This window comes from Protopterus annectens, chromosome 13.part0 (genome assembly GCF_019279795.1).
Source record: "Protopterus annectens isolate FY-2018-M chromosome 13.part0, PAN1.0, whole genome shotgun sequence".
In the NCBI taxonomy this organism is placed as follows: Eukaryota; Metazoa; Chordata; order Ceratodontiformes; family Protopteridae; genus Protopterus; species Protopterus annectens.
In genome coordinates, this window is record NC_056747.1 from 288,585,761 (window position 1) to 288,601,689 (window position 15,929).

The window sequence follows — 15,929 nt, forward strand, 5'->3', positions numbered from 1 at the left end:
TTACTCATAATGAGTTCAGAACAATTTTGGTATTAATGGAGGTGGTATTAAAAAATAATTATATTTTTTTTGAAGGTGAATACTTCAAACAATGTAAGGGGGTTGCTATGGGGGCACATTGTGCTCCTACTTATGCCAATATTATTATGTCATACTGGGAAAACACCTTTATATTAACTTCGGTTTTTAGTAGATTTTGGACATTCTATGGTAGGTTTTTATAGGTTAGGTTCATAGGTTCATACTAGGCTATCTGCCCGAGGGCATTTACAAGCCTAGCCCATAGTTTTGTGGCTTACGCCACCCCTTTAGTATGGGGAACTATACCCATTATTTTGCTGTGCCTCTGTTGAGCAGTGACACTGAGGTAATCCCTGGGGTATATCTGCGATCTCCCATCCATTGGTCAAGATTTCTCTTGAACAAGGCCAGCGAGGTGCTCTGCCTCACATATACCAGGATTTTATTCCACAGCATAGGGAGTCTTTGGGTGATGAATCTATCCCTCCAGCGCGTCCTATTAATAGCCGTGTCGAGGTTTAAGTCTCCGCCCTTGTGGCTCTGACGGATCTAGATTTTTGAGGTGAAGCATATTCATCAAATCTGGGTTTGACATGGCCTTGTATGTTAGGCAAAGGTCACCTCTGAGCAAGCGGTGGCGACTGAATAGAGCTGGAGTTCTTTCAGTCGGGCAGCATAGGACAGATGTTTGAGACCCTTTATCCTTTGGTGAGGAACTTTGTGGCCTCTCCAGCTGCTGCAAGTGTCGGGTCAGATACATTCGAATGGGGCATTGTACTCAATCATTGGTCTGATGAGTGATGAGTATAGGGAGACTATGACCTCCCTTGATCTAGATGAGAATCCCTTCATGATAAGGTGGGCAATGTAGAAGGTCTTCCTAACTACTTTAGCTACATGGGTGTCGAATGACAGACTACTATCAACCTGGGTCCCCAGGTCCCTGATAACTTCTTCTGTACTCAGTGGATTGCCACCTATTTGGTAGCTAGGGGTAACCTTGTTTTTCCCGAAGGGTATGACTATGCATTTTTTGGCATTTAACTTTAGGCCATGGCTCTGGCACCAGTTATCCATTTCTGTGAGACCCTTCTGAAGGATATCTGTGTCAGATGTGTTTTCTACTATGGCGCCCAGTTTGCAGTCATCTGCAAACTTTGTCAGCCATAACCCTCCTGTGTTTGCTTGTACTTCGGAAAAGTAGATGCCAAACAAGAGTGGGCCCAGGACTGAGCCCTGTGGTACACCACTTGTGACAGGCTTTGAGTCTGATGACTTATGTTTTTTATGGAAAGGCAATAATGATGATTTTAATTTGTTTTTAGAATTCGTAAATAACACTACTGATTTTTTAAAATTCACATACAAATATGATATCCAAATGTTGAATTATTTAGTTGTTAATATTACTAAGACTAAGGATGGTTTCAGTTCAAGGATTTTTAGAACGGAGACTTTTTCAAACTCATACTTACATTTTACTAGTTCACATCCACCCCACCAGAAGAGAAGTGTAGTTAAAGGTCAATTAGTTCGTCTTAGTAGAATGACCTCTGAAGACACTACTTATTTTAATGAATGTGGATTTTTGAAAAGGTTATTTTTAAATAGGGGTTACCCGAGTGAACTTTTTGATCAAATATGCAGTGAAGTTACTAGGGAAAGAGGAGGAAAATTTGCACCTATTTTAGGTATAAGAGGAGTATTTGAGCGACAAGATTCAAACAACCTAAATAATGGCGTGGATTTTGAATCTGGTATCACAACAACCTATGATGGTCAGTCAGGACTGGTAAAAAAAATTGTTAATAGGGAATGGAACAACTTTGCTAGACTATCTGACTTGCACTGTATTTTTGATAAGGAACTGAAATTCACCTATAGGAGGGGTACTAACATTAAGAATATTTTGGAGAGAGGTACAACTGAAAAATTGTTTGGGAAAGCTACTAGGAAAAAAGTAGGTTTATTTAAATGTGGAAGTTGCAGTTATTGTAAACATCTTAATGTTGGACAAACATTAGACTTGCCTATTAGACAAAGGACATTTAACTCTAGGAACATATGTTAACTGTAACACCAAGGGTATAATATATTTAGCTACCTGTACAAAGTGTGATTCATTTTACATAGGGAAGAGTGAGAGAATGTTAAAGCAAAGAATCTATGAACATTTATATGACATCAGGACCAAAAAAGAAAACAATGCATTATACAAGCATACCATTACATGTAAACTAGCTACATTTAGATTTTTTGTGTTAGAATGTGTGCCGGTTGACCCTAGAGGGGGGAATTGGGAAACACTGGTGGAATACAGAGAACTATTTTGGCAAATTGTTTTAGAAGCAAATAGAAAACCAGGTCTCAATGACATGATTTCACTCAAGCCAGTTTTAAAATTGAGATCTGCTAAATTATAGGATTTTTATATTATTTTAACAAATATTGTCATTACAAAAAATTTTTTTAGGACATAATGTCATAGTTTTATTTAAGGTTCATTTTTATATATTTAAATTTATATTCACAAGCATTCAAGTTTTGTATATGTGGTTTATTATAGGGTATGAATTTTATGGTGGTTTTAGGAAGTATAATCTGTGTGTGTATATATATGTGTATGTGCTTTTAACTAACTCTAATTAATCAATTTGTTTGTCATTGGCTACCATTAATTAGTTAATGTATTTAAGATGAGTGCACCAAGAGTGTTGGTATCTGATGAAGTCAAGGACGAAAACGTGTTGTGAAGTTTCAGCGTTAGTGAATTAAACTGTTCGTGTCACTTTTCCTGGATTCTGGTGCTTTTTTTGTGATTGCACAGCAGTTTACTTTGAGCAAATATGTTCAAGCTGTAACAGTAAGAATTTGTATATTTTCGTCTATTGTGTACCCATGCAAATGGTTTTGATGACCAAATGCACTGATTTACAGGTAATCAGTTTTTAATTGCCTCTAGCCCTGAAAGGCAGTCTTGAAGTTGACATATGTAACAGTTCATATGGCTGAGAGAGTTTTGATATATCCTTTAACTTTTTTTTTTAACATGCTGGTTGGCTGGTTATACTAAGTTGCTTATGCATGTATTGTATTTGCTATGCTGCTGTAAACGGGTCCGAGGACCAGCTTATCTACTTGGTTAACCAGATAATTTATGAAAAGAAAAAGTAGATCAACACTTCAAGTTGTATACATTGTAAGAGCCCTACTGATGTTATTGGTACCATGTGGCAATGGAGAAGTAGTTTGATTTTTTTTAATTTGACCAGGTTGGTTTACTACTGCATTTACGTCTGACTCTGAGGAGCTTAGCCACAGTACTTCTAGCAGAACACAGCGATATCTTCATAAGACTGGTACTGACGTTGTGGATTTTTTGTTGGCATTTCAGGGCGCGACTGCATGGGTTGTGCTAAAACCGGTAGTGGCAAGACAGCTGCATTTGTGCTTCCTATACTTCAGAAACTTGCCGAGGAGCCGTATGGAATATTCTGTCTTGTGCTCACTCCAACAAGGTAAGCCTTATTGAATGCATTTGTTTTTATGTGTAGTTTATCCTGCTAGAATGAACAATATGTTTAATCTTTACATTTTCCTGGCTGGTCCTCTGTAGTTTTGCACCCTATGACACTCGTTAGTAGAGTATTCTGAGGTTACTTTTCTTTCATGCTTTCACAGCCTTCATACAGAGTAGGAATTGAAGCAATTGTGCTACCATGGGAAACCCTTCTGAGGTTACTTTTCTTTCATGCTTTCACAGCCTTCATACAGAGTAGGAATTGAAGCAATTGTGCTACCATGGGAAACCAGAAGCTCGAATGAAGCGGGTAATCTAGATGAGGATTTTTTTCCCATTTCTTTGCTGGTGACTGTCCTTAGTTAAGAGGTATATTTTGTTAAATACCTATCTTTTCAAGTCCCTTACATTTGTGGCTGTAACACTGAGGCTTTAATTTGCACAAACTGTGTAGCTGTGTACCTTTTAAACAAGGACTGCAGTAAATGCTTGGTTGTCTTCCTCCTCCTGTGGTGGAAGTGATGTGAGGTGTAATATGTCAGAGCTAGACTGCAGATTTGCAGTATTTGAAGTTGGTGAAGTGACTGTTTAGGTAAGCTACTTGTGTCAAAGGTTATTAAGCCCAACAAATGTTGTTGTTGTTGTCTTTCGGCTTTTCCCAGTTAGGGGTTGCCACAGCGGAACTCTGGTCCGCTAATGATTGGCAGTAGATTTTCACGAACGTCTAGGTGCCAGCTCGACGTTCAACCTTCAACAAAGGCACGCCCATTTACACATGTTTTTCGAACACCCATCCAACCGTGGGGAGGACATGCAGACTCCACACAGAAGGCACTCCCCGCACTCCAGCCGAGAATCAAACGGGAGAACCTCTTGCTGTGAGGCAACAACGCTACCGCTACACCACCGCAACAAATAATTCTTTGTATTGTTCTTACTGTATGATTTAATATGTTAATCGTCCCTTCATGTTGCAGATTTATTTGTAAAATGGACAGTCTTCTACCCCTTCTTAAACATGGTTATTTGCTTCTTTGTTTGTAGTTTCCACCTTAGCTCATTTCTCCTTCCCCTTTAAGATTATTAGAATACGTTACTGTCCAGCAAAGTTATGAATAACTGAATAAACTGGGTCTTTTTTGATAAACACCATAGTTTCTACTTTTATACACACCATTTTAGTGTTCAGATATAGACTTACCAGCAAGAGGTAGCCTATTTGTTTTGTTTTTTAACGTCGTTATTAAATTATCACTCAAGACATAGCCACACGTACATTAATAGAAAAATGTTTATATGGTTTGTTTTCTTTTCTAGTTTACATACACAATACATTACATATATTTTCTTTCTTTACAAAAACTCTCATTTAGTCCAACAGTATATACATTACAAAAATCCCTGCCTTCCCTTAAATCACACTCCTCCAGAACATTATTTTTGCATGTATTGTTCCAACAAATTCCATTTCTTTACACATAATTTGCTCTTTCCCTTTTCTAAAGATCTCACTTCCGTTGCTTTTTATCTCTTTTACAATATTCAGTACTTAAAAATACAGTTGATTTTAGATTTGGGTTTTTTTTTTCTAGTAATTGCCTTTTTGGCAGTCAGCATAATTAAACCTAATAAGGCCTTACTATGTCTAGGCACAGGTACCCTTTTTACCCGATAGATTTCAACTATTTCATACCACCTTTGTGTAAGTGTTTATTTGACCTGACATCAGCTCAGGTGACTAGCTCAGCAGCTTTTTTATGCCACTTTTCTTTCTGTCCTGTTTCAGTTAACATGGCTTGACTCTTATCTGTTAACTCCTCCTCTGACCTTTCTCAGTTAAACACTGTACTTCATGCAGATGGCATGGTCCTCTTCATAGGTGACCTGTGACTCTTCTCTATTAGATACCTCTTGGAGCAGGACATCATTTAGGCATTTTACTAGTTCTTAGTCGGATACCTCAGAATTTAACAAAAAAGAAAACCACAGACTTTGAGGCATTCCCTAGACTTAACCTCCTGTGGAATATATATGTTTGCCAGTAACTCCATTGCCTCTGAAAATTAATTTATTTAATTTTCTATCTTTGCATCTGGTGCTAGCTTTAGTGGAGTAGGAAGATAGAACCCTTATTGGAGCCTAGGCAACTGGAGTTGCAGTTTGGGCACTTGACAGAGATGGCAGAGAAAGATATTCCCAACATTTTGGGGAGAACAAAGCAGGTTGCATACAGCCACAGTATTACATAGGAAGGGTGTCCTGGAGGCCCAGTATTGACTCACTAAGCCATCAACTCATGGTAGACTTCATTAGCAAGTGTATGTGAACATGCAGTCTTGGAAGGTGTTGTGGGTCCCCATGGTGATGTTGGCAGCTCATTCACCATTAGTATGTTAGGCCATACAAACACACTCATTGTTGGGATGCTGGTGGGGGCACAAGCAACCCTCATAGCTGCCTGTATGATTGCCCTCCAGACATTTCTTGCCCCTTGACTTAGTGAGGTTATTCCTTGTATGGTGTTACATATAGGCAGAGTCCAGTTGGGGAAAGATTAATGGTCAGCAGGCATTGGCAAAAAAGCACCTTAAGGTATATTATTTGATTCATAGGTGGATAAAAGGCAATTGGTCTTCAAACCATTCTGAATCTTTTGAAGGGTGTAAAGTTGAGTGTTTAAATTTTGACGTGTATATATCAAAAGAGACCTTATATTCAGTGATAGGTTTGATGGGAGATAACTAAGGGGGAAATAAGACTTCTTTGAAGCTGCAGGAAATACTGTTGGATATTTGGTGCAGATAAAAGGGTTTCCTAACTACTTTCGAGACATGATGGTTAAAAGATAAGGAGTTATCAACAAAGGTGCGTAGATCCCTGACCATGTCCATTTAAAGGGGTGTGTCACGTGTTAGTATGGGGAATTTTTTTTTTATTTAATTTTTTTTTTTTACCAAATTGAACTAGAAAATATTTTTTGCATTTCATTTGTGAGCACCAATTTTTGGCATAGTTTAACCCTTGCTGTAGCAACCATGTATCAATGAATGAATAAATATACCTCGTCTGCAGTCCTCTACAAACTTTGATAACCATAGGCCAGTGGTATTGGTTTGAAAGTCTGATAAGTATGCCTGCCAGTGAGCCCTGTGGGGTACCATTGGTAATATTTTTGCTTTCAGAACCGGCACCTGTAAGTTTAACTGCTTCAGTCAACCAGTTGGCTGTCAACTGCACAACATATCAGCACATATTCAGGTTTACAGCTTTGTCTGTAATACCTGCTTGGGGATTGTTGTCAAAGGTTTTGGCCAGGTTGAGGGTAAACTGTGTGGTAGTGTGCAGGCACTATCCCCTACTTCTCTGACTTTTTCAGAGAAATTAAATAGGTTAAGGAGGCAGGGCCTGCCCTTGATAAACACAAATTGATGTGGATCCAGGGGTAAGAGGTTCTCGGTGTCTATATTTAAGAATTTGGAAATTATATGTTCTATTGAGGTCAAATTTGTTCTGTAGCTTTAGATATGATGCTGATGAGGTTGATGGGGCTGTAGTTGGAGCAGTGGTTGGGCCACTGTTTTATGTAAAGACATAACACTGGCTGTTTTGCAGGCTTTATTCGTATAAGCCATATGTGGCACTAATTGGGCAACCTGCTTTGTTATCAGGCCCCATGGTTTTGGTGTTTGCTAGTTTTTGAAAGGGCAGAGAAGACTTGTTTCAGTAGGATAAAGGGGGCTGTCAGCACTGAAGAATCTGTGTAATGTAACTGTGGGTGAAATAAAATTCTTACTAAATTTGTCAGCTAGAATATTAGCCATTTCCTTAGAGTCTAAATGGGTGGTATTGCTGTAGATAAGCTCAGAATATTGAATGTTCTTAGCTTTCGGGCATACAGTTAAAGAAGGATTTAAGCTGCTACTTTTAGTTCATATTCAGTCTTAATATTTTTAATGGCCCATTTATTGTGTTTGCTAGCTTATGTGACCAATTTCATTTTTCCTTTAGTTTTAACACGTTTAACTTACCCCTTAAGACCTAGGCAAACCTACATTAATATAAAAGAAAACAAACCATATTAACATTTTCAGTTGTATACATTTTACATTATATATGTTTTTTATAACTATTATCAGTCCAACATTATATAAATTGCTCAAATCCTGCTTTCCTTTAAGCTTCACTCCTCTTCCCGAACATTATTCTGTACATATTGTTTCCATAATTTTAATTTATTTCTGTGTAATTTTCTCCTTCCCTTTTCCACTTTCAATTATTTTTTTTTGTTACAATGTTAAATGCTCCAAATAACAGTTGGTTTAGATTTTGATATTCATTTACTAGCAATTGTTTTTTTGGTAGGCTCCAGAATTAAACTTAACAAGGCCTAACTATATCTAGGTAATTAAAATCCTATGTTCCAGCTCAAAATCATTATTTCCTTAGTTACACCCATTTGCTCACCCAGTATTTCTGTAGGGAATTTTTTTTTTTTTTTTACTGCGGTGGTGGTGCTGCGGTAGCGTTGTCGCCTCACAGTAAGATCTTGTCCTGTTCGATTCTCAGCTAAAGCGTCTTCTGTGTGGAGACATGCATGAATGGGCGTACCTTCGTTGAAGGTTGTGCGTCAGAGCTGGCAACTCGGTACGTAAAAATCTACTGCCAATCATTAGTGGACCGGAGTTCTGCTGTGGCGACCCCTAACTGGGAAAAGCCGAAAGACACAACAGCAACAACTCTGTAGGGAATTTTTTAAATCTAGGAACAAAAACTGGAGGTGCTGAGTAAGAGCATGGAGTATAACAAGTACACAAACCAAATAGCAAAAAACTCCAAACGCCCATGACTTATAAAACTCAACTTTAATATAAATGATGTGTACTTTTGGAGTGTATAATACTGCTTCATCAGACCAATGTAAAACAAAACAAGCAAATACAGTTTAAAAAGCATATGACCTAATCAAATTCTCAAGTTAAAATCACGATACAGATCATTCATTCATTCATTCATTCTTTTTTGTCATTCAGGAAGTCTTAGCATTACCAGTAAAGTCACTTATACAGACCCAGCCTCCAAAAGCTAGTACCATGATTGATATATCAGCAACCAATCCCGTAACAGAGATAAACACCAGTGAAATAATTTCTAAATGTCAAGCCCCCAGAGCTAATGCCATAATGGGAGTGATTTCAAAACTCTCTCATTCAAGCCTGATTCGGCAAATGCTTTTAAACATAGAATTCATTCCTGTTCCGCACATTCAGTTTATTTTTCAAGCCACCTTCTCTCTCATTCACATAAACAATTTCCAACACAAAAAAACTTAAAAGTGTGTTGTACACCACATTCCAGTACATGTTTTGCTAAAGCATTCGTCTCTTTCTCCTTCAGTATATCATTATGAAGCTCTAAAATTCTGTCCTTCAAAACTGTGTTCATTTTACTGATATAAAATGCATTACAGAAGGAAGAAGCTGCATAATAACCAACGGGCTGGATTTACGAAAGCATGCACGGAGTGCAAGAAGAGTGTAGGAGCTCACAGAGGCAATATGTCTGCCGTGCGATCCAGGTACAGCCAGCAGGGGCGTGCACGAGAGCTGCTAAAGCTACTCTTGCATGGACAGCGTCATGGTATGCAAATTACCTCATTTGCTGCTGAAAGCTATGCAAATGAGGTAAATTTGCAATCCAGGAAACACCAACCTGTCCCTGGAAGATTAGTGTTATCTGCAGAAATGTATTCTGTTGGTAACGGAGTACCGTTCTGCAAATAGCTAAACGGAGCTATGACAGCTCCAAATAAAGGATGCATACAGTTGAGGAAGCATGCCAATGGACAAATATAAGGCCATTGGCATTTATAAATGTTTAAAATTATTAAAATCTAATTTTTTTCCCCCGATCTCCGATGTTTAAGCGTAGCACAACACCGTGCAAACGTGCGGCGCTTAAATAAACAAGAAAATAATTTAAAAATAGCCAAAAATAGCCATTTTCACTAAAAAGCTTATCCTGCCATGCAGGTGAATGGCAGGCTGAAGACAACATGGCCACTGAGTAGTGGTTGCTAAGGGGGGGGGGGGGCTCAGTGTGAGAGATGTAACCATGCATTACTGGGCAATCCTCTGCAAAGGAGGATAAGGATAGTGAATCCCAATTATTCCCAGCATGTGAGCCATGTCCCAAGAGTGTAAATGTAGGAGTAGGTGAGTAGTAGAGTAGAATATAGGTAACATCATGAGAGGGTGTGTCAGAAAGGCTGTAAGTTTATTGGAGCACAATGTCTTGTGTTTGCCCTGAGTTGCTGAGGATTGCAAGAGGCATGTCTACAGTTGTCCTTTTTGAAAACCAGAAACCAAAGGTGTACGCCGTGAATATATCTGAAATTTCTTGCAAACATGCACACAGCATGTGCGTGGCACTGCCCTGGGCAGAAACAGAAAGGGAAAAGGAAGGAAATAAGTAGTAGGAAGTTAACCAAGGAGAACTAGCAGAGCTGCCAGGTGAAATATATCAGAATCAGTCAATTACACAAGTAGCAGACTAGCCCAGCACTTTAAACTCTGCAAACAGCATTCTTCCCTGTTTTTTTTCCGAAGAACTCTGCAACACTGCAGTATACAAAGAGGGAAAGCTTAAAAACTTTAAAGTCAGACAAAATGTTAGGGGTTGCTCTTGCTGTCATAAACCAACATGTGCAAGGCGCTGAGGGTGGTGATGTTGTGAATGCTGCTGAGCAACCCACAGTGAGGAGACAGAGAAGAGTGTACAGACCCAGGATAACTTACCAGGGGCTACATGAGCTGGAGATAGTGGAGCACTATAGGGTGGACAGAGACCTCCTGCAGCAAATTGTTGAGCTGTGCCGGCCACACTTCACACACACAACCAACAGAGGGGAACCCATCCCACTGGATACCAAGGCATGTGTTGGCCTAAGAATACTAGCTACAGGTTACCTTCCAGAGACCAACTGGTGATTATGATGGGGATTTCACAGGCAACAGCATCCAGGGTACTGCACCAGTTCCTGGATGCCATGTCAGCACATGTCGGTGAGCACATATATTTCTCCAATTCTCGTGAGGCATTGGCCAGCAATATGTGTCTTTTCCACCAAATAGCAGAATACCCTGAGGTAGTGGGTGCAATAGACTGCACGCACATACACATCAAAGCACCACCCAGTGAGCGGGGTAGGATCTACATCAACCGCAAGGACTTCCCCTCCATCAACTGCCAGGTCATGTGCGATGCCCAGGGCATAATAATGAATGTGTGTGCTGGCTGCCCTGGAAGTTATCAAGATTCCCACATCTGGCATCTGACGCAGCAGTACCAGAGATTTGCCAATGGGGGCATCCCTGATGGTCACCTAGTGGGGGATGCTGGATACGCACTGGAGCCGTGGCTGATAACACCCATCAGAAATGCACACACACCTGAGCAAGAACTCCATAATGAGGCACACGCACAAACAAGAAACATGATTGAGCATGTGTTGGGGATGCTCAAGTCACGGTTCCAGTGCCTGGACACATCTAGTGGAGCCTTGCAGTACTCACTAACTACATCATCATAATCATCATCTTCTTTCAGCTGTTCCCGTTAGGGATCGCCACAGCGGATCACCTGTTTCCATTTTTTCCTGTCCTCTGCATCTTGCTCTGTCACACCAACCACCTGCATGTCCTCTCACCACATCCATAAACCTTATCTTAGGCCTTCCTCTTTTCCTGCTACCTGGTAGCTTCATCCTTAGCATCTTTTTCCCAATATACTCAGCATCCCTCCTCCGCACATGTCCAAACCAATGTAATCTTGCCTCTCTGGCTTTGTCTCCAAACCTTCCAACCTCTGCGGACCCTCTAATATACTTATTCCTAATCCTGTCCACCCTCGTCACACCCAGTGCAAATCTTAACATCTTTAACTCTGCCACATCCAGCTCAAGCTCCTGCCTTTTTGTCAATGCCACCATCTCCAACCCATATAACATAGCTGGTCTCACTACCCGCTTGTATACCTTCCCTTTCACTCTTACAGGTACTCATCTGTCACAAATCACTCCTGACACTCTTCTCCACCCACTCCATCCTGCCTGTATTCTCTTCTTCACCTCTCTTTCACATTCACCATTACTCTGAACTATTGACCCCAAGTATTTAAACTCATCCACCTTCGCCACCTCTACTCCTTGCATCCTCACCATTCCTCTATCCTCCCTCTCATTCACACACATATATTCTGTCTTAGTCCTGCTGACCTTCATTCCTCTTCTCTCTAGAGCACATCTCCATCTCTCCAGGGTCTCCTCCACCTGTTCCCTACTCTCACTACAGATCACAATGTCATCTGCAAACATCACAGTCCACGGGGACTCCTGTCTGATCTCGTCTGTCAACCTGTCCATCACCATTGCAAATAAGAAAGGGCTCAGAGCTGATCCTTGATGTAACCCCACCTCGACCTTAAACTACATGTACCCAAATTGTCATGGTATGTACCATGCTACACAATATGATCCTGCGGAAACAGCTGCAGCAGGAACAACATAGGGCAGGGGCAAACAGTCCCCCACCATTGCCAAGGCCTGCACAGACACAGCATGACTCTGAGGAGGAACAACCTGTGCCTGCCCCAGTAGGCAGAAGGAGGCATGCCCTGGCCTTGGCAAAGAGGCAACACATAGCACATACACTGACTCAGTAGGAACCCTGGAAATGATACCTCTCTCTGACTCACACATACAGTAAAAGGGATGCCTAACTTGACACTGCCTGTTTTCAAACATGTATAGGGAGTGTAATATGTGCATCCGACATAGGCAGCCCTGCAGCACCACCTGAGGCATGAGTCCCTATTTTAAGCAATATAAAGCACTGCTAAGCAAATTTTACCAGTATTGAGTATATTTAAATACAATTGCGCATAGCTGTGCACCGTACTAACCAGCGCAACGTCGGGCAATGTTGGGCAAAGTCGGGCAAAGTTGAGTAAACACGCTCACACCTGCTTTACTGTTCCTTAACCAGTAAGGTCTGCCCAGCAGGAAAATAAAAAGCAGTGACAGGGCTTGAACTCAGGATACTGTGCACTATAGTCACAGTACTGAACCACTAAGCCATGACAGCATTTCACTGGCACAGACACAACTTAAGTCATTCACACATACCAGTTGGGGGGGGGGGGGTCACATACCTAACGGTCACAGCCAGCAAGACAATTGTAGACAAATGCAAACACAAACAAATGCTGTATCATGCCGTCTGAAGAAGCATATGAGTAATCTCCCCCCAGGCCTATGCAGACAGATAACAGCAGGCCAGGCAGTGTGATGTGGGTTGGGTAGGCTATAAAGTCACAAATTAATATGCGTGTAATTGGAAGCTAAGGTTTGTAGTACAGTGGTATGCCTCAAGCCAGTACGATAGGCAACAGTGCAGACTGAAATGGGAGTACCTGACATAGCAGTGCAGGCCTAGCAAATGTGTATGTGTCAGGTGTACCCCTCATCCTATGTACACCCACAGTAACAATCAGGTGTGCCCCCCCCCCTCGGGTAGAAATGTACAAATAATAACTGTCCCACCTGTATGTAGAAATGTTGATAAGTCTATGAAAATGACTCATGGAAGCCCTGCAGACACAGCGAGCTTCCTGTGGATGTACAACACAAAGGTGAGCCCTGAAGTAAAAACCAACTTGATTTTTCACACACATATAGTATATATGCCCATACTGGGCATGCTCACACACATACTTAAAGGTCATACTGGGCATGCTCACACACTTAGGCCATGTCTGAGTACAGCATTGGGCCACACATATCTGGCAGTTGCAGGTCTTACTCCAGACACTTGTTACTATTCACCAATCCTGCCTTGCGTACACAGTGATATGAAAACAGACCCATATAATATATTGGACCCCTGTCATAATCAAACTATGTACTACAAGTACTTAAGCTGTTCAAAGAAAGTGAAAATGCAAAGATCATCAATAAATCTCCGATGAGTATCATCAAGAAACAATGATCACTTCTAACATTATCTAAGCCATGTTCTGGCAAAAATATTGCCAAAGAGTCCATAGAGAACCATGAAGCTTTATTTCGCTATGTCATAAATATCAGTGTAAACTCATATATGTTCTGAGTCAGTGTAAATGAATACATGTACATGACTGACATTGCCAACATCTTGTCAGAAAGGTTCATACATATTTACCCCCCCTCTCACTGACAAAAGGGCCCATTACCATGCCAGGAGATTGTGAAAACCCAGAAGTCACATATACAATGGTTAAACAGCTCTATCCAAATCTAAAAACACGGCTTCTATGGGATGACATGGTTTCCCTGGCTGTGTCATATGTGAACTCCAAAACAAACAGACCCTGCACCTGAACAGTCTGTTGAGACTCGCCCTCTGTACAGGATATGAAACTGTTGAATGGGTTACAGCAACTTTTGGCACAGTCCACAAGTGCCTATGCACAACAGACCATGGGAACTATAGTCTTATAAGCCTAATAAGCCTAATCTGCAAGGCCATGGAGTCCATCATTATGGAACTCATAAAGAGAGCTATTGGAAGCCTACAAACACCCAACCCTACCCATTGTGGTTTGGTCAGGGGCAGATCATGGTTCCTAAACCTGCTAGACAGTTTTCAGGGCAGTCACCCAGGACATACATCAATGAAATGAGCTCCACATGGTCTACATAGACCTTGAAAAGCCCTTTTCCAACATCCCACACACATGTCATATCCACAGAATCAACAACCTGTGCATAAACACGTATGTCATCTGATGGATTGCCAACTGGGGCACAGATAGATCCCACAAGGTAAGAATTGTGGTCTCCTGTTCAAGCTGGTAACAACTGCTGTCCCCCATGGCTCAGTCCCGGAACCCCTCCTGTCTGGTGTATACTTTTCAGAAATACAGTCAAACACACGAGGGCTATGTTTAGTAAAGTTTGTGGATGACTGCAAAAAGGTTGTCATAATCGATGTTTGGGACAACAGAGACATCCTTAAAAAGGGTCTCAGTCATACAGATGTGGTGTCAAAATTATGGCCTCGAGCTACAGCCATACAAATACCACATAGGTGTCAACACCCTAAATATGGAGGTAATAATAAGGGATCTATGGACACATGTGGATAGTCATCTCTACTTCCAGAAACACATTCACAAAGTGGTTAGAAGATTATGCTATGTGTTCCCACAAATTGCCAAGGTCTTTGCATGTAGGTCAAAGGAGGTTCCCTCTACTCATCAGTCATCAGACCCATCAGAGAGTATCACGGCACACTTGCAATGAATCTGACTAGGCACCTTCAGCAGCTGGGAAGACCACTGAAGTACTTAAAGAGGACTACTGGCCTCAAACAGTTGCCCCATGCAACAAGACTGAATTTAACTCCATCTGTACTCTGTTGCATACTGTCTACTCAGGCGATCTCTGCCCAACAGACAGGTCCATGTCCAATGCAGAACTGATGTACATGCGCTATCTGAAGTAAACCCAAGCTCACTGTGCCACATGCTCTAGGGATGTCATCATCACAACAATAAATAGAACATGTTGGAGGGATCTATTACTAACTCACAGACTTCCCTTGCTTTGGAACAGGCTCCCAACCTACATTAAGCTGAGTCCCTAACTGACACTCTTCCAGAGGAGCCTTGGTGAGTGTATGTGAAACTGAACTGTCACACCATGGATCACTTCATCAGCTCTACTACACAGAGGCCTAGGGAACTAACCCCATGTGTGGTGATAGCTGCACACTCTGGCCATACTAATAGCAGATAGCCTATTACTACCTATGCACACATATATATATATATATATATATATATATATATATATATATATATATATGGGGGGGACACAGTATAGTAAGCCAAAGATGGATGGGCAGAGATGTGTGTAAGAGGGTGACCATGACAGGGAGCCATCCAGGACTCTCCCATCCAGCACACATCCCAATAGCACAAAAGACATAAGGTGCACATCTCACCCACTGTACATAACAGCCACCAGTATCTGTAAGCATTACAGTGTATGTGATCCATGTGCCTGCTGTACAACATGACTGTACAATGAAGTACACATCTACTATTTGTAGACATGTACCTGTCGCATAGGTTCATAGGTATGTAGTAGACTATCTTCACAAAGGCATATATTAGCCTAGGCAAATTGTGCAGCTTTCACCACCCCATTGGGTAGTCTCTCAAGCCCTAGTTCTAATAGTTAGTACCCTAAGCCCCTTTCTAGTGGGGCTGCTGATGTGATGCCTGGAGTGAATTGTGTGTTTCCCATCCACTCATCAAGGTCCCTATTGAGGAATGTTGGTGAGGAGCT

General features: G+C 41.2%; 1 protein-coding gene across 1 annotated transcript in view; it reads left to right on the forward strand.

Moving 5' to 3' along the window:
* Nucleotides 1-15,929, forward strand: part of DDX49 (DEAD-box helicase 49) — a 341,216-nt gene that overhangs the window by 24,536 nt on the left and 300,751 nt on the right. The window contains exon 2 of the mRNA XM_044053852.1: nt 3,416-3,539. Coding sequence (XP_043909787.1) covers nt 3,416-3,539 — 124 coding nt within the window. The remainder of the gene's footprint in view (nt 1-3,415; nt 3,540-15,929) is intronic.